General features: G+C 39.7%; 2 protein-coding genes across 2 annotated transcripts in view; both read left to right on the forward strand.

Annotated features, from left to right (window-relative positions):
- Positions 1–22934, forward strand: part of LOC135699133 (heat shock protein beta-1) — a 560186-nt gene that overhangs the window by 85933 nt on the left and 451319 nt on the right. The window lies entirely within an intron of this gene.
- On the forward strand, positions 1312–22127 carry nvd (neverland). Its single transcript, XM_065219327.1, has 5 exons — positions 1312–1572; positions 20581–20785; positions 20894–21398; positions 21458–21749; positions 21807–22127. Exons 1-5 carry the CDS (start codon positions 1327–1329, stop codon positions 21966–21968), a joined length of 1410 nt encoding a protein of 469 aa, XP_065075399.1. The 5' UTR covers positions 1312–1326; the 3' UTR covers positions 21969–22127.

Raw genomic sequence — 22934 nt, forward strand, 5'->3', positions numbered from 1 at the left:
AGCGATAAAGTGATGTAACCGAACAGATAGAAGATACAGATTTGCTGTGTTCAGGATTAGTTTGGAAAGTTTTTTTTGTTTGTTTACATTTGGCTGAACGATTTAAGTTTGCGAAATTTCAGTAAAATGTTTAAGGCATAGTAGCAATTTTAAGTGAAAATTTTAAATGTCAATGGATCACTGAAGACGGCTGGCAGAATCTACCACAGCTTGCTTATGGCGCTACTGTTCTATGCAAATTTGTCATGGCATGCCACCATTTTCTAGGTTCCATTTGATTGATGTTTGCGTCACTCACAATTGACCACCCAGAATGACTAATAGTCGAAATACCCCCATCACCGACAGATGTGTGAATCCACCAACTACCATTGGCAGCAGGTATAATTGCACGCGACTAGACATAGTTCCGATCACCTTACTCACTTCAATGATAATTTTTTATCAATTCTCCCACCTTCCTTATCACTGACGTCGCAAACCAAACCACCTATAGACCGAAACATAAAATCCCATCTAATGAAAACTGATTATGACTAAGCAAGTCCTCCTGATATCGTCAATCTTGTTCCGCTGCCCTCAGTACCAATCGAACCTGTCTCGAGTTCGGAGCGCGCGCGGATAGCTCAGATCAAATCGCAGAATCGCTCGTCGTCGCACCAGGAAAAGGTCACCTCGGATGATAACGTATTCCGTTCGGAGGAAAAATTTCAATTTCAAGGTACGGACACACAGGAATCTTCGATTTGATATTGAGAATACTGATTGGGATTGGGGAGTGACCCATCATCGTCCATCCCTGTCCGCAACCCCTTCTTCACATTCCGCCATGTGTGGACCAGGCAAGTCCTCGCGTCCAGCGAGTGGAGAGTGTAATGGATTCAGCTCTATTCAAATTAGGTTTGAATTTGTATGATCGCAAGATTGGCGGATCCCAGCACCCGAGCCGCTTCCTTCTTCTGTGTGTGATTGATCTCCAATCGGTTCAGTTGTACATACCTACCTTCCCAAAATTAATTCATCACCTTTAGCCGCAAGCCGTTTAGTGCGCTGTGGCGATTGAGCGAAATAGAGTGAGAGGGACAGAGGAAGATTGTTTTCTGATCAAAGAACGAGTGTGCCGTTTTCGTACATTACATTATTCCATTTGTTTCTCTACAGATTGGGACAGCAGCAGCACCTGGGACCCTGGAAGACGGTCAATCAGTCAGGCCAGTACAGTCGGCGGGAACAGTAGTTGCCCGGATAAGGAAAATCAGAAAGAACTTGAGCTTTTCGTGGAGCGGAGCTCGAAACTTTATCAGTGATTAAGCCGTGTTGGAAGCGATGGAAAGTGATGAACTATGTTTTGGTCATGGCAGTAGGCCGGCGGCCCTAGATATGTCATGGAAACATCAGTGGCTGCTATCGTCGTCGAGAAACAGCACACTAGATCGAGTGCTGCTCAGTTTGCTCCAGGATGACTTCTTCGAGTGGCAAAGACCGGCGAGCATCGTCGGTTATCTGTTTGTGTTTTTCGCGGTTGTTTGGATAAGTTGGAAATTCTACTTCAGCCCGTTCGTCTGGAAGAGGGTGAGTATTGGAGAAGTAGTTTGCGTTGTTTGAATTTTGACTCATACAGGTACAAAAATTGTTGATATTATGTTTTTCTTAGTTGAAACTTTGTTCAAGTGTGTTAAACATTGTCTACTTAATGAACGTTTCTTGCTGCGGTTAGTCGACTAGTAAGTCAAGCTATTTTAGTGATTTTTGAAAGATGATATGTACTGAGAAGCACAGCACACATGATGAGCACGTGTGTATGATAAAAAAAAAAATGCGAAAAATGGACGGAACCGGTGGGATTTGAACCCACAAAAGTACATCGGGCGCATTAGTAATTATAGTACGACAAGGTACACGTAATGCTCGGCTAATTTAATTCGTAAACGTTCTGCCCACCCGTCTCCTGCTCATCATGTTTGCCTGAACCGCTCCAGCTACTCAATTACTGGAACAACAGACATAGCAAATGAAATTCTACCGACTCAAAGATAAAAAATAAAAATTATAGAATGCGATATCTGGACGACATAGGGGAAAAGGGCTCTAATGTTGGCCTATGGATCTAATATTGGGCCCATCGCTAACAATCTGCTATTTATCAATTTTATCTAGATGAACGTGTCATTGGGACGGTACTAATGGATATTTTTGGTCGCTATTGAAAATTTAGTCGATTGCATAATTTATTTATGGGCCCACATTAGAGGCATTTAAGTCGACATTACATCCATTTCCCCTAAATGACTACTTAACTTAGCGTTCAATAATGAACATTTTAAGCTGAACATTGCATTAGGTCCTTTGTAACATTGAGAGATTCTCTTCGTCGACTTTCTCTTTGTATCCCTACGGTCATGTAAAGAAATTCCCAGGTATTTTTAGCACACAGATCGATAAAGGAAGCTTTTATCTAGCGTCTAATATGACAAACACAACAAGACACGCTTATGTATTCAAGTTATTAACGAAAGAGAAAGTCGACATGGATCTTCTTTGTACGTACGCTTGAAAGCCTGGTAAGCTCGGAGAATAATAAGGATTTGGTAAATTCAAGCTGAGCAATGCATTAGGTCCTAAGTAACATTGACAGATTCGCTTTGTCGACTTTCTCTTTGTATCCCCACGGCCATGTAAATACATTATCAGGTATTTTTAGCACACAGATCGATAAAGGAAGCTTTTATCTAGCATCTAATACGACAAACACAACAAGAAACAGTAATGTGCTCAAGTTATTAACGAAAGAGAAAGTCGACAAAGAGAATCGATCAATGTTACTTAGGAACTAATGCAATTTTCAGCTTTAATTGTGATGCAGATGAAATATTTTTAGGTTTCATGCAGGAAATTTCATCATGGAAGTCAGTGGTGCAGCCAGGATTTGTATTTAGGGAGGGGGGATTGTGTTGAAAAAATGATTTAATTTAAATTAAAAAAGTAGAAGGGTCTGTGCCTAGGGGCACGAACGGAAGCTTGACGTAGGACCGCTAGTGGACGCAATAAATGTGAAGAGCATTTAGTTCTTTTAATTGATCAATTATATATTATCTCAACTCTTTCCGTTTTTGAATTGTAGGCGTACCAAATTTGTAGTAATCTTTTTCAAAGAGAAAGTTGATTAAGAGAATCAATCAAAATCACTTGCATCCCTGCTATCAAGTTTGGTTACAAGATTACAACTCTGGAGAGCATTTTGTGTGGTCGTTGGGGGCTTGTGGTTCTGAATATGGACAAAAAGCACAGATAAATTCTGTTCCAACTCTTTACTGATGTAAGCTTGATGGCCCTGAATAGGGCCGTTTTATTGAAGAGGACATCCATGGCTACTTACGCTTGGCGTGTTTAGTGTAGGTGACAGCATCACGGACCTCATTTTCCAGGAACACCTTCAGCACACCTCGTAGATCAGACCAGAGATACGTTTTACACGACCACGGCGAGCCAGACGACCGATGGCGGTTATCTCGAAGAACTTTGCGATGACGCTTGGCGCCTCCTTTACCAGACCTTTTCCTCCTTTGCCACGACCAGTCACAGTCAATTGTTGCTTGTTAGGTGTGAAGGTATGGACTAGCCACCACCTTCCTACTGCTGCTATTGCTGTTCCGAAGCGAAAATGAGCTAATGCCATACAGCAGCGCTCTTTTATATCTTTTCAGGTTAAAGCAGAATGATGTGCAACCAAGTGGTATAAAAGCTACCAAGACTCCTCCCATTATGAGTAGTTTGCTATCAAGCAGCGACACTGGCTCTTTTCCTTTTGCGTACACGGCGAATGAGAACGACCCAAATTTGAGTTTAGTTCACTCATAATCGCCAAAAGTGCAGGAACTCAGCGATGAGTAAATTTGTATCATGGTTTCCTGTGGAAAATCTAACAAATCTGCCAGAAAATGAGGAGATTGACGAAAATTTTATTCAGTCTCGGAGTAGTACCAATAAACTGAGTGAATCCAATCTTTACTTCTCAAATTGGGGAATTTTTCCCTGGAAAATCCTGGAAAAACCTGGGAAAACATGAGGCAAATTTACTCATCGCTGAGTTCCTGCGCTTTATTTCTTATTACTGAGATAACTAAACTCAAATATCACGTTCTCATTCGCCGTGATATCACCTTGAAAGATATCGGCGCCGGTGGTTTTTTTTTTTCCTCTGTTCGGGACCTAACACTACTGCGACCAGTAAATTGATCTATTGTAGTATATCCCGTGTCCTTAGTTTAGTGCATGTCGTATTACTCCATCACTATTGAGAAATGATGAAGTATTCGATTTTTTTACAGTTGCCACTCTTGCATTTATCGCAAGGATCCGACTCTAATTGAAAGGTCCCGCTATTTATACCCTTCGGAGTGTTGAAACACCCTCCAAAGGCGCGTCCCTTTGTCAGTCAAAATTGAATTCCTTAGCAACAAAATTAAGGTATGACACCGATAATGACCATGCACCAGAACCCTAGTCTTAACCACTTCAAACTAGGGAACAACGAAGAGAAGATTAGGAATCACATAGATGAAGACAACTAACTCATTTTTTTGCCTTGTTTCAAGATCATCCTCGGTAGACAAAGCCGAGTCTTGTCCCTATCAACAAGGCATAAAAAGTAACAAGGACTAAGATGTGTTCCTTGGATTACTGAAAAATCCTGTTCCCCTAGTTTGAAGTAGTCAGGACTAGGAATCGGTGGTAGATCTTACATCCCGTAACGTACCACGAAAAGGTGATCTACCCACGTTACGGGGCCGGTGGTTAGCGTGATTACCTCTCATCCCAGCAGGCCTGGGTCCAATCTCAGTCGGCGCCACCGGCATAACATCTCTGATCACGCCTTCCTTCGGGAAGTAAAGCCGTTGGTCCCCGGTTGAGTTGATGGGTCGATTAGTAGGGTCCAGGTGTGGGAGCTGCCTCTTTGGCGTCGGTAGCATTGGAGCTCAGTACAGAAGACAAATCTCGCGTCACTTTTCAATAGGTCCTATCTAAATTGATCGATTATCTACATAGAGACTCTCTTTCGTAAATAACTCGGCTTCACAAATGTTTCCTGCCGTCTTCGTCGAATTAGATGCTAGATTGTTGCTTCTTCCATCAAAATATCCGGCCGTGGTGATTCAAAGTTGATCAAGGTTGATCAAAATAATTTGTACCCCTGCTTCCAGTTTGATTACATGAGCATTTTGTGTGATCGTTGGTTCTGAATATGGACAAACAGGCAGATGAATTCTATTGCTACTCTTTACTGTAATAAGCTTGGTGGGCCTGAAAAGAGTCGTTTTGTTGCCAAAGCTGGTGATGATTTAACCTCCGAAACCAAACAGAGTGCGTCTCTGTCACTTCAAAACGTAGATGACATCTATGGCCGCTTACGCTTGGCGTGTTTAGTGTAGGTGACAGCATCACGAATCTCATTTTTCAGGAACACCTTCAGCACACCTCGTAAATCAGACCCGAGATACGTCAGACACCGCCACGGCGAGCCAGACGACGGATGGTGGTTATCTTGAAGAATTTGAATTTGGTTCTGAATACGGCGATGAGTGTGCAAAATATTACGCAATTCCATCCTCCCTATTTGCACGCGCCTGAGGATCGGAGGCGAATGCCACTTCGACTTGTTTCGTCTACTTACTACTCTCTGACGACTGTGCTTGGGAAGCAGCATATGCATGTAGGTAATTAGTGGATTTGTTAGTTAATTCGACGCTTTTGGACAATGCTGGACATTTACCAGTTTGTCAATAGTTTATTGTTGAAAATCAACATTCGGAAGCATTTGTATCGATGCGTAGCCATATTTCTGATCGATTGGAGATAAAATTATTGAAATTGGACCAGGGGCAGCTGAGTTATTAACGTTCAAAATCTTTCTTAATTTGTTACATGTTCCATTTTCGGTTTTCACAATGTGTACCCCCATATAGAAATCAAAGACGTAGTCCTACGTCAAAAAGCAATTTGTTTAAGAAATTACCAGTGACATCATGGGAATCAATTTCTACTATTTTTAATTTAAACTTTTAGTAACCCTGCGATCATCAGAAAATCGAGTTTCTGGTAGCCTTATTTGCTGTTTTGTTTCGATTCTGTGTTCCGCTTCGCTTTTCTTCATTCCATTTGCTAAGAGCAACCGTACCAGTCCATTTAGGCTTAATCACTCCTCTCCACACCGGTCGTTGCTATTAGAGTCATAATTTAAGTTACCGTTTTCCACACCGGCAAAACAAACTTTTGACGTTTATTCAAAATAGCAACCGTCTGATGCGTTGCTACCGGGTTGCTAAGTTTATGAACTCACTTCTTCCCAAGGTGCGGATTGCTATTTCCCTCACCTGAATAGCAACCCCCGGTAGTAGCGTTATGGTAGAGGTTGGTAAATGTGCCTTATTTACTCATTGATATGGTTGCTCTTAGTGACATTTAAGCAATTTTTAGTTTGCACGGCGTGGAGCTAAAGGTACGTTTAGACTATCTGATTTGTTGGTCTGATTCGAGGAGGCCAGTGACAAGGCCTATACCAACAGCAGCGTTTGACAGTAGGCAGCATGTCCCGGGCTCAAATCATTTATTTTGCTGTGCTGGGCCCGCTGTCACTGTATAACATGTTGCCTACCCGCCTGTCACTGGGCTGGATTCGAGCGAACTGCTCGATAATGTTGTCGGATGCAATGTTTGGATGCGTTCACACTTTTTCGACAGGATGATTAGATTTGACGTTTGATTTATCGAACGAAATAGGTTTGCGTTTAATTTCCATTCGACTCATCCAGCAAAATAGCCGCAAGTTAGGTGAAAATATTGATTTTTTTCAAAAATTTCACGGATTTGAACCGCTAAAGAACGCTTGATTTGTTTTTTGATGGCATCCAGCAGAAACCATAATAAAATGTGTATGGTTATTTTGCTTAACAACGTGTTCAGGGTATCATCCATACTATTTGTGGAATAATTCAATCATTTGGGTTATCGTTCGGGTATGGTATTTTTTTGTTAGGGAAGGAAACCCGATTCCACTATTCAATAATGTCCTGTGTGTGGTTTGACTGATTTTTATTTTCCAATGTTATTGACCGAAAGATGCCGTAATGGCTTTGATCTTGGCATGGTCAACAAAACAGTGTTTATATAATACGAAGCATGTACCCAAGCAACCAAAAGTTCGGATAAAAGCCCTTTTTTGGCTTAATCAGCTATTCGAAAGATTATGAAGAGAATTCTATTCAGCTTACTTTTTAAGTAATTAACCGAACTTCCAAGTTCATAGTCGATGTTTAAGCTTCTAACAGAACGCTGTTTCACTTTTAAAAAGAACTTGAAAGTTCATAAAAGGTTCGTTTAACCGTTGGAAGGAATGCTATTCAGCCCAAAAAGAAAACTTGAATGAAATCTACAATCCAAAATAGAAAACAAATATATCTATTATTTCGCTGCTAACCACGTTCTCTTTTAATTTATTATGAGCTACTGCGTCGTCGGAAGATAAATGTTTGAAATATGGTCAAATATTTAATTTAAATTACATGTTGCGTTGGAAAAGATCGCGATATTTCACGAAGTTCACCAAGGGAAAAGTTCGCGAGTCATAGTGAGTTTTGGTGAACTTTTCAAACACTGCACACCACTGCTCTATGTGAACGAAGTGGAATATCATATGATTTTACTCGATATGTTGATTTCATGCATAAAAATTGTTTTCAGAGTAGCGAAATCTACTTTCAAGTTCCGTAAAAACTATTTTTGAACTTCAAAGTCTCTTATTAGTCTGAACTTGAACTTGAAAGTTGCTAAAAAAGTACATACGGAACTTATTGTGAACTCGCACTGTTTGACATTTGACAGCATTTTTTGTTTTCCGCAGAAGTTTTCAGTAACCTCGAAAAGTACGAAACAGTTTGACTTAATTGTAGTAAATTTACCTGTTTTGAGACTTGTTTTATTCAGAAAATCATCAAGATATACATATGGTAGTGACGCAAACCTCAATGAAATTTAATAAAAAAAATATATCAGTTCCAACATTTCAAAGGGGCGTAATTGCATTTGTAAACAATGGCTTTAGCCGTCAATTTCTCGCAAATTAAAGCTCACTCATGAAAATTAATTGCACCAACGGGTAGAATAATGTTTCCTCTACCAGCTAGCATTGTTAATTTGGAGAAGTGAGCTTTTATTTACGAGAAATCGACGGCTAAAGCCATTGTTTACAAAAGCAATTACGCCCCTATGGAATGTTGGCACTGATATTTTTTACTTACAGAAATGCCATTCCCCGTAGTAGAAACATTGAACGCTCGAGGCTGTAAGGAGCTTTCGGTCGTTCCAGATTAATGGCTGCGGAAATCAAAAAGTGGACACATGTTGTTCTGGCCAAACGCAAACAGTGTGGTGGTACTATAAAGAGCATTAAGTTCTGTTTGTACGTGTAGTGCTTTGATAATCAGCATGAAAGTTCCACGGAACTACATTTGAACCTGATGTGAGCTTTTGAGATCGTTTCTCAAGTAAAATCCGAACTTAAGGTTGCTTGGGTATTGTATAAGAATAAGCATGCCAGACAGCAGGTCTGAGAGCCTACTAGGAATTTTTTTTAGAGCTTCAGAGAGGTTTGTAGATCTACTGAGAAATTTGTTGAAGTTTGAAGATCTACTGAAAAATTATTCAACATCAGAAAAGTTCGTAGATCTTCAGAACAAAGCTATAGAACTTTGGAAAATTACAGAACTTCTGAAAAAATCACAAGAATGGTAATAGACCTTCAGTAAAATTTGCAGAACTTCGGGGAAGGTCGTCGATTTAAAAAAAAATATTTATACGATTTCAGAGAAATTTGTAGATCTTGAGAGAGAGACATTTAAAACTTCAAGGAAGCTCAAATATTTTCAGAAAATTTTTGAGAACTTAAGGTAATTGAGAAGATTTTCAGAGAAAATTTCAGATCTTGAGAGTAGCTTGAGAGCCTGCAGAGGAATTTACAAAACTTCAGAGAAGTTTGCAGATCTACTGAGAAATTTATTGAGCCTTAAGGTTTTTTTTCGTAGATCTTGAGAATAGAACTACGGAGCTTCAGACAACTTTACAGAACATTACAGATATTTGCAGGAATTTTGCAGAAAGCTTCACAGTTTCAGAAAAATGTGAGATCTTCAGAAAAATTCGTTAAAAGGCCAGAAAAGTACCTCAATTCCAAAAACAAATCGCAGCGAAGTTCAAAAGTCCAAGGTTTTGCACAACTCCATGGAAGTTGGAAATAGATTGATCTGAAGAACTTCAGAGAAGTCTGTAGACCTCAAGAGAAGTCTGCAGAACGCCAGAAAGTTCGTACGTTTTTAGAAAAAATTGCAAAACCTCAATTCACATTCAATTGCAATTCACAGAACTTCGGGGAAGTTCGCAGATCTTTAGAAGTACAACTTCAGAGAAATTCGTAATTCTTCAGATAAATTTTTCAAAGAATTTCATACAGATCTGCAGAACTTTATGGAAATCCAAGAATCTACAAAGAAATTTACAGAACTTTAGAAAAGTTCGGAGATCAAGTGAGAAATTATTTGAACTTCAGGGTAGTTCGTAGATCTTCAGAGCAGAAATACAGCACTTCAGAAAACTTAACAGAATTTGAATTTTTTTTTTTTTAGGATCTTCAAAAAAGTTGAGAGGGTAGATCGTAAATCTACTGGAAAATCGGCAAATGTTTAAATAAATTTTAAATGATTTTTATTGCGGTTCTTGGATTTTAAGAGAAATTAACAGAACTTCAGGTAAGTTCGCTGATCTTTAGAGATATTTGCACATCTTTAGAAAAAAAAAGTAAAACTTTAGAAAACTTCCTAAAACTTCCGGAAAGCTCAACATTTCTAGATAATCTTTTAATTCTTTAGGAAATTGTGTAGATGTTCAGAGATATTTGCAGATATTCGTTGAATCATGAAAATCTACAGATAAAATTACAGAACTTTCGAGAAGTTAGTAGATTATTAGAAATTTTGTGAACATCAGAGATAATTGTTGATCTTTAAGGATCTTAAATCTTCAGGGATTCAGGAACATTGTAGATTTTTAAGAAATTGCAGATCTTCTGAAGAACACATAGAACTTCAAAGAAATCTGTTGAACTACCGAGAAATTTTCAGATCTTCAGGAAACTTTGCTGATCTTTAAATATATTTTACCGGAGAAGAGAAACAAAACTTCAGGGACGTCCGCAGGTCTTCAAAGAAATGTGCAGAAGTGAGTTCTTAACAGAAATTTTCAGAACTCAAGGAATCATCTAGATCTATACACCCAACCGGGGGATGTAAAATTCGCTTACAATTATGTGTGATTCATCATCAGAGGATGTTAGTGGAGACCCATGAACCGAGGATGCAATATACCTAGCTGCGGTCCGATGTAAGAAAATTGGAGACCGAAAAATATGGAGTGTATTAGTGAGTGAAATTAATTATGTCGAAAAAAATAGGAAAAAGGTTGCCGACTGGACTCGAACCACGGACGTTGTGACTATCAGACCTGTGCTTTCTCCACTGCTCTCTCCATGCTTCTGAATATGGTTAGCCTAAAAGCAAACATGAAGCGCTCATTTTCTCGCATGCTCGACTTCGTATGCTTTTTCTGGTGGAGAGATTCGAGACAAGTGTGTGCGTCGTTCTACAATGTTCTACAATGTGCGTCGTTCTACAAGCTTACTGGTATAGTCGAAAGCGTAGATGGAACACGAAATAAAAACAGACAAAAAACAATTACATCGCCTGCATGGTCAATTTCTAACATTCGTTGCGATGTTCATGAACAGAGGATGATAGGAAACGGAACTAACATTAATTGTAATAGATTTTTGGTTTGCGTGTAGGGAACTTTTCCCACTAACTTGTCGAAAGTTGGTATCGAGATCCTGGCGAAGTTTTGAAATCCATTTTTATCTTCATATCGCAGTTCTTGAAGGACAAGACGAGCCAGATCCCTGCCGCTGTTCCTCCTGAGCAACCATTTCATACTCCGCAAAGTTCACCTTTTCCTTCTCATTTTATTTAAAATAATAAAAGTAAATACGCCTGCCGAGGCTAGAGCAATTTTCCGGTAATTCATTATGGAAGTATTTACTTTTGATTCCTGATACAGTTTTGTATTGAAATCTAAATTGACAGTTCTTTCGACATGTGCAAGCAGTGTGAACACCCCCCGTTCGACAAAGTGTGTCGAAAGTAAATTCGAGCAGATTTTTCAATATGGCGGCGGTCAAAATCAGACCAAAAATTCAGATGCAAGTCGGAAGAACACTTCCAGGAAAAGTTTAGATAAACTTCCAGAAGAAGTCGGCAGACATTTCCGGGGCATGTCAGCAGGATCTATGCGGGGGACCTTGGAAAGAGCTTTCAAGATAAATCGCTAGAATTGGCCAATGTCAGTCAGGTGAAACTTCCAGGACAAGTTGCTGAACTCTTCCGGTAGAAGTCATAAAAAACATCCTAAGAAAACTGGAACAAGCTTACGTGGAAAGATGGAAGAAAGTTGAGGTAAACATTTCCATGAAAACTAGAATAAATTTCCAGAAGTGACCTTAAGATTCTTTTAGGGAATAAAGAAAATAAGCTATCAGGATAAGTTAGAAGTTAAAAAAAAACTTTCGAGGGATGTCTGAAGAATCTTTCATATTAATTCAGAAGAAATTTCCGGAGGTACTCCGAAAAAATCGGGAAAATTTGGAAATCAAATTTTGGAGAAGTCGGATGACACTTCCTGGAGTAGTTGGATTCAACATCTGGGACAAGTCGACTTCCAGAGAAGTCGGACGAAACTTTTGGGGGGAATTCAATAGGTCTTCCAGGGTAAATCGAAATATTAAAATAAAATTGTTAAACGTGTTTAACACTTAAGGGAATTTAGTTGTACACAAGTCCATAATTCCATAATCGCTAAAATCCCATTCTGTGCATGAGCATGAGCATGATTGACCGCCCGAGGATGCATCTCCGTTGTTGCCAGATCAGCTGTAATTACACAGAGAACCAATAGACGTTGCTTGGGACTAGCAATCTTCCTCAATGTGTAAATACTGATGATCTAAAACTAGGCAATACCAGCGCCAGCCACGTCCGGATGCTGGTCAAGAAAGGAATGGGAATGGGTAATATGTTGACGTAATATTCACTTGAATGAAAGCCGAGAACACCTCTGCACTGTCACTGGGATGTTGGATAAAGGGGTTGGGATTGCAGCAGGATTCGTTTTAGTAAACGATATGCTGAAATGATGTCCTAACGATTCAATATCGCGAAGGAGCTTGGGTTTGAAACCCTACTCAGTAACCAAATTCGGTTGCCACTAAACCACCGAGCTCATCATTTAACAAAACAATTACGACCAAGTTCCTGTTCAACTTGCCGTTACTAGATTTAGATCCCGGTGGTGGCCTCTCCGACGACGATAACAACTACTCTTGATAAGGATTTCTTATAGATTTCCGATCAACACGTGTTTGCTAAAACTCGAATATTATTTCTTTTGAGTACTCGTTCCTCCAACCGGATTTCGCTTTACCTCATATTAAGAAATTTGGTTTAGCGTTAGCATAATCATCAGCATTGTTACGGTATACTTCGTATATTGGGTACTAGTGAAGTGTCACTTCTCTTTTGGAAATTCTCAGTCAGACTGCTTTCAGGAATAATTATGGAGAGTAAACCCAAGTAACCAAAAGTTCTGATAAAAGGCTATTTGTGGCTAAGGCAACTTGGTTGAAGGTGGCCTATAGAATTCTAAGCAGCCTCATTTTTAAGTCGTTATAAGAACTTGAACCGGTGCCATCATTGCAGAGCATTCTAAGCATCTTCTGGCGGAAATTTACCGGAACTTTTTTTAAATAAGTTAAATTCTGTATTTAGTTCGCACTTCTATGAAAGTTAATTCTAAAGTCTGGTCTTTATGAATGTTATTTCTAAAGGCAGGTATGAACGTGTATTGATTTATCAGCATTAGTAGTAGTTTTGGAACTGTTTTTAAGAATTAAACCCAAAACTTCTGCGTGAGAGCCCCAGCACGAACCGCTACGTCATCTGAGATATGTCAAAGTGAGCTGTTGTCCCGCCTCCTGTTGGAGTTTTCAGTGCCAGCTGACTGTCTTGAGTACGAAACACAACACCTTGATGAATTTTAAATTGGTTTTTGCCGCATGGTATTCCAACACACTTGTGCCGAATACACGGGTTCGAATCCAGGAAATTGCTCATTTTTATGTTCGGATAGAATATTGATGCACTGCATATATATATATATATATATATATATATATATATATATATATACATATATATTTATATATATATATATATATATATATATAAGAATAATGATTTATTTGAGTTATTAAATATTTACGTACATTAAATTTTGTTAACAATAAAGACTTGTGTGGATTGCTTCATGTGGGCTAAGACGGACCTTTTTAGAAACTTTCAAGTTCCTAAGAAGTTCCGCAGGGAACTTTTAAGAGACTTTAAAGTTGCTAAGAAGTTCCGCTGTTTTCAGCCTTGCTTGAAGTTACTGAGAAGTGCCTAGGGATGCTTTTCGGAACTTTTTTTGAACTTCAAGCAAAATATGCATCGGAACTTTTTGGAGCCTGAAGTTCTTCGTGTGCTTTCTATAGCTACTAAAGTAGCCAGAATGTTGTGTTGAAACTTTATATGCTCTTTATGGAACTTGAAAGTGGGTTTTATCGTTCACTGCGGAATTTTCGGTTGCTTGGGAAGACAGTTCTGTCGGAAGTTTATTTGAACTTTATGGAGCTTGAAAGTTCTGTCGGAACTTTATTTGAACTTTATGGAACTTGAAAGTTCTGTCAGAACTTTATGGAACTTGAAGCTTGTGTCGGAACATTATGAGAACTTTATGGAACTTGGAAGTGAGGTTTATCGTTGAATGCGGAGCATTGTGCTGTAAAGTAGCTGAAAAAAGCTGCAGACACAGCTATAAGCAGAAGCTAGCAAAAAAGTTTTGAAGAGCGTTTACTCAACTTTTTCACAACCATTATTTAATTTGTCGGTCGCACTGAATAACAGCAACCAATAAACGCTTATGTCACTTCTATGTAAACATTAATCAACTTTCAACTTGTAGCTGCAAAACAAAGCTAATAAGATGAATATATTACTCATTTGATGGCTTCTACACAACCAACCGCTCTTGCTGAATAACATAAACATCAAAAGTGCTTTTTCAACAACTAAACGAAGCATTTTTACAGTCAGCGTAAACAATATTTAACCCGACTTCAAGAAAGCTGTGTAGTGATTATTGGATAACCGGGAAATGGTTGAATAAGCGCTTTTCAAGTTCACACACAACTTAGCAGCAGGATAACAGCTGTATAGAAGCGTTATTGGATGTGCAATAAGAGCTTGTCCCAACCGTCCCAACAGCCATAAGTAGCTGACTAAGTTCGCCAGATTTGCTTGTATAGAGGATGAGTAAAGGTTTCCTCACATCGTATAACGCTTTAATTCAGCTTTGAGGATGTATAAATGAAATGAGTAAAGCGTTTACATTGTTAAAATTGTTAGTTGGGTTTTGGTTACTTGGGTTGATTTCTATTTAAAAAGGATACCAAAGGCATAGCTGCCGCTATTCCTTATCACGCCCATATTTTCCGTAACTAGGAATAGACAAGGAAATTTTGATATAGTACTTACTCAACGAGAGGCCACCAACTTAGCGACACCCTCATAAGTGCTACGGAGTTGGAGAATGTTGTTTATGTGTTGGTCATTTAATGTTCCGACTATGGAAATAGTATATTCGTTTTATTTAGCGTTTGTGCATTTTAGGGTACATGGAGTCGAAACGAAGCAATCATTGTATAAACGCTTGTATGAAACAGTTTGTCGTTTCGACTTGCAAAATGAGGCCCCTGGAAGACTCGGGGAATTATATTTTGCCAAATGAGTAGACACCCTGAAATACTTAGTCAAAGTTGAGGCAACGGCTCGGGAGTAGCAGGATGTGGCCTTGTAAGCACCCCACTTTTCAGCATTAAATAACCAGCACTCGGTCAATTGGTCATCTACAAAAGCTGAATTTCACTGGTTGAGGTAGGGGAAATGACGGCTTCGGCATGACAGACTATTTTCGGCAACACAAATTGAAACACTATTTTCACTGGATTTTCTTACGAAAACACTTCGCTGAATGCATGCAAACGATTCTTTATGCTTTCAGCTTCACTTTGACTATATTTTTACCACTTAGAAAAAGCAATCTAGCAAGGTTTTCTTGAAATGCAACACACGCACTAAAAATTGTAGCTGATTTCGAGTTGCCGATAATAGAACAGCAGATTTACATGCAGTTCAAATGGAACGGTTGCCGAAGAAAAACTGGTTGCCGACAATACTCGCTCTCACTAGAGAAGATTGGAGCTTTGTAAAAGCGTTTCAAAACAGTTTTTGACAATTCTTTCGACTGAAATTGTTAGAACAGCTGGCAGCAAAAGATTGTAAACAAACCAATACTGCATATGTGTGCGTTCCTTAGAGAAAAAGGCTATAGAAAGAAGGTCGCTGCTTAGGTTGCCGAGAATACGTAAATTCCCCTACTACCAACCAGTGGAAACTAACGATTACAAATTGGCTCACTACTTGACTAGCCTATTGGTCCCAAGCAAATCGATTAGCGTACCCCATTCTAGTCGAAATTCTAGTACTACACTATGTTTGTTTTGATTCTCTATGAAAAGTTGACAGATAAAATGAGGGGTTCGTGGATTTTCCTATGTTTGGAGGGGTGCATCGATTAGCTTGAGACCGAAAAGAGAACCAGAGCTGAGCCAAAAAGTTGGGCACGTTTCTTCGGAACCTTCTGGTCTTACGATTGAATTCTCCCGGAACTCCAACCCGATAGCAGAGCCGAACGTCAACTTATCCACCAGCTTGGGGTCCTCCTTCTTTGCATAATCCATTCCGACGTCGAAAATCCCCGAGAGCTACTTGCCCGAAATCATCACCTTCAGCAGTTCCTCTTCCAGATTGAGCAGAAAGGTGTAGGGCTTCTAAATCGTTACCGTCGGATTGACCAGCAACGTTCGGGCGACATTGGAGCAGTAGGACTTGTAACGCGCACCCAGAGCACAGATGATCGATCCAAAGTGCAGATAGTTCTTGTCGCTGAATGCACTGATCTTCAAGCTGTAATTGCCACCCGACTGGATAATCACCGGGTAGCACATGTCCAACTGGTTTGCCCGTCAGAACTTCTCGACACCCTCCGACAGCATCGATACTCTCCATGATGTGATCCTTGTGTCGAAGCACTTGTCCCTGATGAAGGCTTACCTCGATTCACAGAATTCACCCGGGAAGTTGTCCTTGGAGAAGACATCCAACGTTTTTCCATCCTTGGATCCCTTGATCGCCTGCAGCAGCTTTTCGAAATTGACCATGGCCTTGTTGTTCTTATCTTATTCTTATAGCTACAGAGTCGCCGTCAACGCTAATGACCGGCACTGCTGGCACATTCGGCACCATAGATGCCAGATGATGTTTTCAAAAGTCTGTATGAGTATTAAAAATATGTCTGCACTCAAAAAATTCCACACGTTTGATCGAAGTGTTTAAACACTTGATTTTTAAATGCACAATCACATTTACTTTAAGTGTATTTCACCTTGGTACAATGTGTTATACACGTTAATTTATAGTGTTTCAAACATTGAAATGTTGAAAATCTTTCACTATCTATTCAAGTGTATTGCACATTGAATCGCACCACTGTTCAAAAGAGATGGATTTAAAATGTTTTGCATTTCAATGCGATGTGAATTGCTTGCTCAAGAAGGTAAACATCGAAAACGACACTTGTAACTTTATCCTTTCAACCCGCCTCATATATGAGAACAACCGTGGCACAGTGAGATCGAACGAAGACTCCGGCAGCAGCCCAACACCCAACAGTCCATGATCAAATCCCAAATCAGACCCATTAAAAATATATGTGAAAGCTCTGGCCTCTGGCAGTTTTGTTTGTTTATTTGTCGATTCATTTTTAGAGTCGGTAAAGTAGAAGTCGGTAATGTAGAATATTGAACTATGATGTTCAAAGCTATTGATATCACCAAATGAGGCACACAGAATCCAAGTGAGTCACAATTCAAATCCATAGTGTTCAGGCATGATTCATAGCATAAGATTCACACATGAAATGGATGTGTTTCACAATAAGCGCAAAATTAAGTGTGAGACACATGATGATGACGTGTGGAATTTTTTGAGTGTACCTGTATATCTGGCACCGCTTTTCGGCACACTTGCGGCACACTGAGAAAAATGATCACCCAAGATTGGTGTGCGGATTAACCTACCCCTTGGTAAAAGTTGACCCACATTTTGTATAAAAAGACATTCTTATATTTATCTCAAGGCTCTGGGCGGGTATACGCCAGTGGAATGTATGTAAACGTCAAAGTGATCCAATGCTGGCACTGTGGTGGGGGATTCACGAAACTAAAAAATATTAAAATTGAACGTTACATGCGTGTACGACGATTGAGGAGAAAGAGTTACGTCTGCCTTTTTTTTTTGTGATTTATAAATCGAATGATGGCGGGTCATTGAGCATAAGCACAGAGAACAGACCTCCAACTTCCACCAAAAACTTGTGTAAAGATAAGTGGGAACGTCGCCGTCGAGTAGTGCTAGCATCTCCTGATTTCCTCTATAGAATTTCCACTCTCGACCAATTTGGCGCTAGTATCGATAAATTTTCGGTTGAAAATTACCACTCGGCACTACCGGCACTTAGTGTCTAGTGTAAGTTGTGCAACGCTAGCGCCATCACGTTGTCAAAGAGGGTTTTTAAGTGGGAAAGTCGGCGTTGGTGGCGCTTCAGCCGAATAGGAATCTTTACACAAGTTTTTACAGACATTTAGTTTGAGCCACAACGTATGTTCTCTGTGGCCTAAGTATCATAGGCATACGTATGTTGGGAATACGGACCTTAAACATTACAGATGTAAGGTTTAATGAATGGTAGACATACTTAATAACTAGTGAAATCGACGCTAGGCATACTTTTTATGACATATTAAATGAACGGTGGCAAGCACAATTTAGTTCCCATTAATAGACACTGGTTGTTTGTTTGTTTGTAATAAACTCGCCATAAAATTTAAAAATGCATGCATTCATTCATACAATCTAATCAATCCATTTTGTTAGCTATCGATTTATGAGACGCAAAAAACTTTCGTAAACTCGATGTGAATTCAGATAATACCTTGATAAGCCAAACCCTCCACCACTGTTCTATCCCGAACCAAAATCCTCATGCGCGACATCAAATCACATGCCATTTTGGTGAGAATTTTCCTTAAGTTGCTGCAACTTCCCTTAAAGTTTTATCGACTTTTCGATGCTTTTTTGATTTCCCTGAAATTCTTTCAACTTCTCTGATGCTCTCTGGACTTCCTAGAAATTCTTTGGACTATCAGAAATTCCCTGGACTTCCCTGAATTCTAGAGAACTTCTTAAAAGTTCCCATAGTTTTCCTGAAGTTCTTTGATCTTCCCTGAACGGAAATTCGTTTAAAATCTGCAAACTTTATTGAACTTCTTTGGATTTTCCTGAAGTTTTCTAAATTTACTAGTTTAGTTACTTGGTTTTTTTGTTAATTTGCCGTGAGTTTCCTTATATTCATGAATCTTCTTTGACGCTCCCGTCATTTCTCTGGAATTCCCGGAACTTCTCTATAGTTCCCGTAATTGTACTGAAATTTTCGGAACTTCTATGAAATTCTGTGGACTTCTGTGAAGTTTCCTAATCTTTTCTGAAGCTTTCTTACCTACGAGGAGTTCTTTGAACTTTCTTGGAAATATTAGGCTAATTGCCCTGAAATTCTTAATTCAAATATTTGTCGTGGTTTCAAGATTGTCACTAAAGTTCTAGACATTTCATTGAAATTCATGGCCTTAATTTATAAAAATTTAAAAAATCCTGAAAAAAATTACTTTCCAAAAAGATTCGGACCTGAGGTTGTTGCAACTTTTCTCTCCTGATTCTTCAAAATCTCTAAACTTCCCTGGACTTCTCTGAACTTCCCTGAAGGCAAGCATCCTGGAATTTATGGAACTTTCCTGCAAGTTCCTGCAACTTCTTGAAATGAGTAATTGATGCTTTAAAGTTACCTGATCTTCCCCCCAAAGTACTCTAAACTTCTCTAAAGTTAATAAAAATAGTTCTTAATCAATCTAAACCTCTCAGAAGTTACCTGAAATACCCTGAAGATCTCGGAACTTCTTAAAAGTGTTTGCTGCTGTCTGAAACTAATGGATCTACCTTGAAGTTCTCTGACCTTTGCTGAAATCTTGCATTTTTTCTAAAGTTTTGGAAATGCTCAGAAGTTTATGGAACTTTCCTTAAACTGCACCCGCATCCTCTTGATGCTCCGGTAATTTCCTGATGCTCTCGGAACTTTGCTGAAGTTTCCGATTTTTTGTTGAGATTCTCGGAACTACTTTAAAGTTTCTGCAATTTACTTGAAGTTAATGAAACTACCCGGAGGTTTGTTTTATGTTCCCTGATGCTCTTGGAGTTCTCTTAATGGACCACTTTGTCAAGCAGTTTTACCGTGACTTTCTACCAGCGATTTCAAAAAATTGGGCCAACAAATGAATATTTTACTATGAAACACACTACTTTGTGCTACTTTTCTCGTGGTTCTAGAAGAAAAACCCTCATAATATTGTGTTATTTCGAAGTTCGAGTGGTAGGAAACGTCGTTTTCAACAGCTCGAATTAAATGGTTAATTCTCGCTATTCTCCTGCCTAGAAATGAATGAAACTGTCTTAAAAATATTAAAACTTCCCTTTAGTCTATTCTTCTGTTAAATTTCTGATATATTTCGAATGTTTCTAAAATTCCAAACTCACCCTTACACCCTTATTTAAACCACCCCAAAAGTAGGAACTTTCTTAAGTTCTCGAAATTTCCCTCAATCGGAACTCCCCTAGAGATCTGTAAGCTTCCTAGCTCATGGGACATTTTATTTTATGTTCCCACAATTTTCCTCAAGTTGTGGTCCGAAAAGGAAATCTGTATGATGACGGAACTTCTCGAAAATTCTCGGAATTTACATTCAATCATCGTAACTTCTATTAGGTGTCCTACGACCACACTGCGATCAATTTCATCACGGCTTCTTTTGGACGGTCACTCTGAAATATTACAATATAAGAAGTAAATCAACTATTAGAACCGAAAGAACAATTATAATTAATCAAACACCTAGCTTGTTATGTTTCTCCATTCCTTGTAATCTATCTCCAAAAATCATTTCATACCAAAATCAATGAAAAAACAGCCGCTCAACAAGTCAAACGAAAATTAAAAGCAATCCTACCGCGTTCGTGTAAAGTGTAAACACAACCAAACATTGCATCCGGCATAATCTTCGAGCAGTTAGCTCGAATCAGATCAACAAATCAGATAGTCTAAATGAACCTTTCGCGGATAGAAATATTAAAAAAATAACTCCCTTCCACCCTCCCGCCCACATAGGACCTCACCGACATCGGCTACAATCACGTGCTGGACAACGAGCGCCTGCACCGGAACGACAAAAAGCGAGCCCACACCATCAACCGGTTGCGCCGGCTCCGTAAGGTTGGCAAACGTATTCCCCCGCCCTACCCGAATGGATGGTACGGTATTTTGGAATCGGAAACCCTAGCCATCGGTCAAGCCAAAAGTGTCGATTGTCTCGGTGAGTCACAGAATGGCGACATGCACCCGCCGGTTGTTGCATCCCGCAGCAAACACGAATAAACAGATTTCAGATTAGCATAACTTTGCATCGGTTTTCCATTTGCAGGTCAAAATTTTGTCGTTTTTCGAAGCCACAGCGGCGAGGTCAACGTCCTGGATGCTTACTGTCCCCATTTGGGTGCCAACCTGGGAGTAGGTGGTATCGTTAGGGGTGACTGTATCGAATGTCCGTTCCATCACTGGTCATTCAGCGGCCAGGATGGGCAATGTACGAATATTCCGTACATGAAATCCGGCTCGGTGCCGAAGGTGGCCAAGGTGAAGAAATGGCAGTCACTGGAAGCGAACGGGTTCATCTTTGTGTGGCACCACGTGGACGAAGAAGCCGAACCGTGGCAGATGCAGATCGTTCCCGAAGTCGAAGACGGCCGATGGGTGTACTACGGAAAGAACGAGTTTCTGGTCAACGCTCACATTCAGGATATTCCGGAAAATGGAGCTGACGTCGCACATTTGTCAGCGGTTCATGGACCGAACTGCATGTCCGGAAGCGATATCCGATACGCTAGACCGGCTTGGGCGGAGTTTGGTATGCACGCCTGGCATGCGAGGTAATTTCTTCGTTTCTAAATAATAGAAACTCTTACCCAACATAAGTCGCTCTTTTCAGCTGGTTTGCTCCGGAAGAATCCGATCCGCCACACATCGCCCGGATGGACCTGAAACATTCGTTCAAGTTCTTCAAAAAATTTGAGTTCTGTACGGTCGATGTGAAGGCTTACCAAATTGGACCGGGCTATGTACAGCTGATGATGCAAACCAGCCTCGGGCCCATGGTGGCCCTCCAGACTGTCACCCCGGTTGAGCCGCTGGTGCAGAAGGTCATCCATCGATTCTACGCGCCACGGAACTTGGGCAATGCCATCTTCCAAAGGTTTGCCATCTGGGCTGAGAGTGTTATGGTAAGTATTGTGATCGTTTCGGATGCGGTTGTTCTGACAGACGTTTTCCATTTACAGTTCGAAAGGGACATGATGATTTGGAACCACAAACAGTTTATCGATAATCCACTGCTCATCAAGGAAGACCGCTTGATCAAGTCCTATCGGAAGTGGTACAGCCAGTTTTACTCCGAGAATAGCATCAGCTACACGCTGGCCAAGGATAATCTGGACTGGTGAAGTTGGCGGAACGGAGTCGCATGGAAACTATATAATATTGATACAATATGTACTTAGAGATCTTAGATGCCACCAAACGAGGATTAGATTAGAATTAAAAGCTAAAACCCAGACGCTGCCTGTGATTACCAAAACCATAAAATACTACTACTGCTACTACTGCGTGATTGTGAAATCTACCAGAAATATATATTTTTCAGAAAGTCGAGCGTTATGAAACTTCTCCAAAGCGTATCACTCACATTTTCGTTCAGGAAGAGAAGATGGGATTGTTTTGATTTAGGTATCTGCAGAGCGATGCACTTCACATCCGGAGTTGATCCATAGCATAACGAAATTCGCGCTTGATATTTGAAATATAGTAATTATTAGAATCCGAGGCAGTATTTCCATAGAGGTAACTCTAAGACAAGTAGGTCCCGAAGAAACGTGCTCAACTTTTTGGCTCACCTCTGGTACTATCTTCGGTCCCAAGCTTGGCGAATCACCCCTCGAAACATAGGAAAAACTAATAACCCCTCATTTTATCTGTCAAACTTTCATAGCGAATCAAAATAAACATTGCGTAGTACTAGAATTTCGACTAGAATAGGGTACGTTAATCGTTTGCTTGGGACCAATAGGCTACTGAAGTGGTGAGCCAATTTAAAATCGTTAGTTTCGTATTGATTGTTGGTATTTCTCTCACGTCGGATTAGTTCGAATTCGTCCAGAATCAAAAAAGTTACAGCGATGTTTCGAAATTCGAGTTTTGTTTAATAGGACATGATTGCAATTATATTGTAGCAGATGGCACTTTTCATTAAAATTGAATTTTCGGAGCAAACAAAACATTCCGACTAGACGTTTATACATCGATTGGAATATTTTTTACTACTACACATTTACCGTTCATTAGTTTTTAGTATACATTGCATTTTCAACAAAAAAAAAACAACACATTTCCATATATTTCTTTCCGTGAGT

This window comes from Ochlerotatus camptorhynchus, unplaced genomic scaffold, assembly GCF_037179485.1.
Source record: "Ochlerotatus camptorhynchus isolate MF236.1 unplaced genomic scaffold, CSIRO-AGI_Acam_v1.1 ptg000102l, whole genome shotgun sequence".
Classification (NCBI taxonomy): Eukaryota; Metazoa; Arthropoda; class Insecta; order Diptera; family Culicidae; genus Ochlerotatus; species Ochlerotatus camptorhynchus.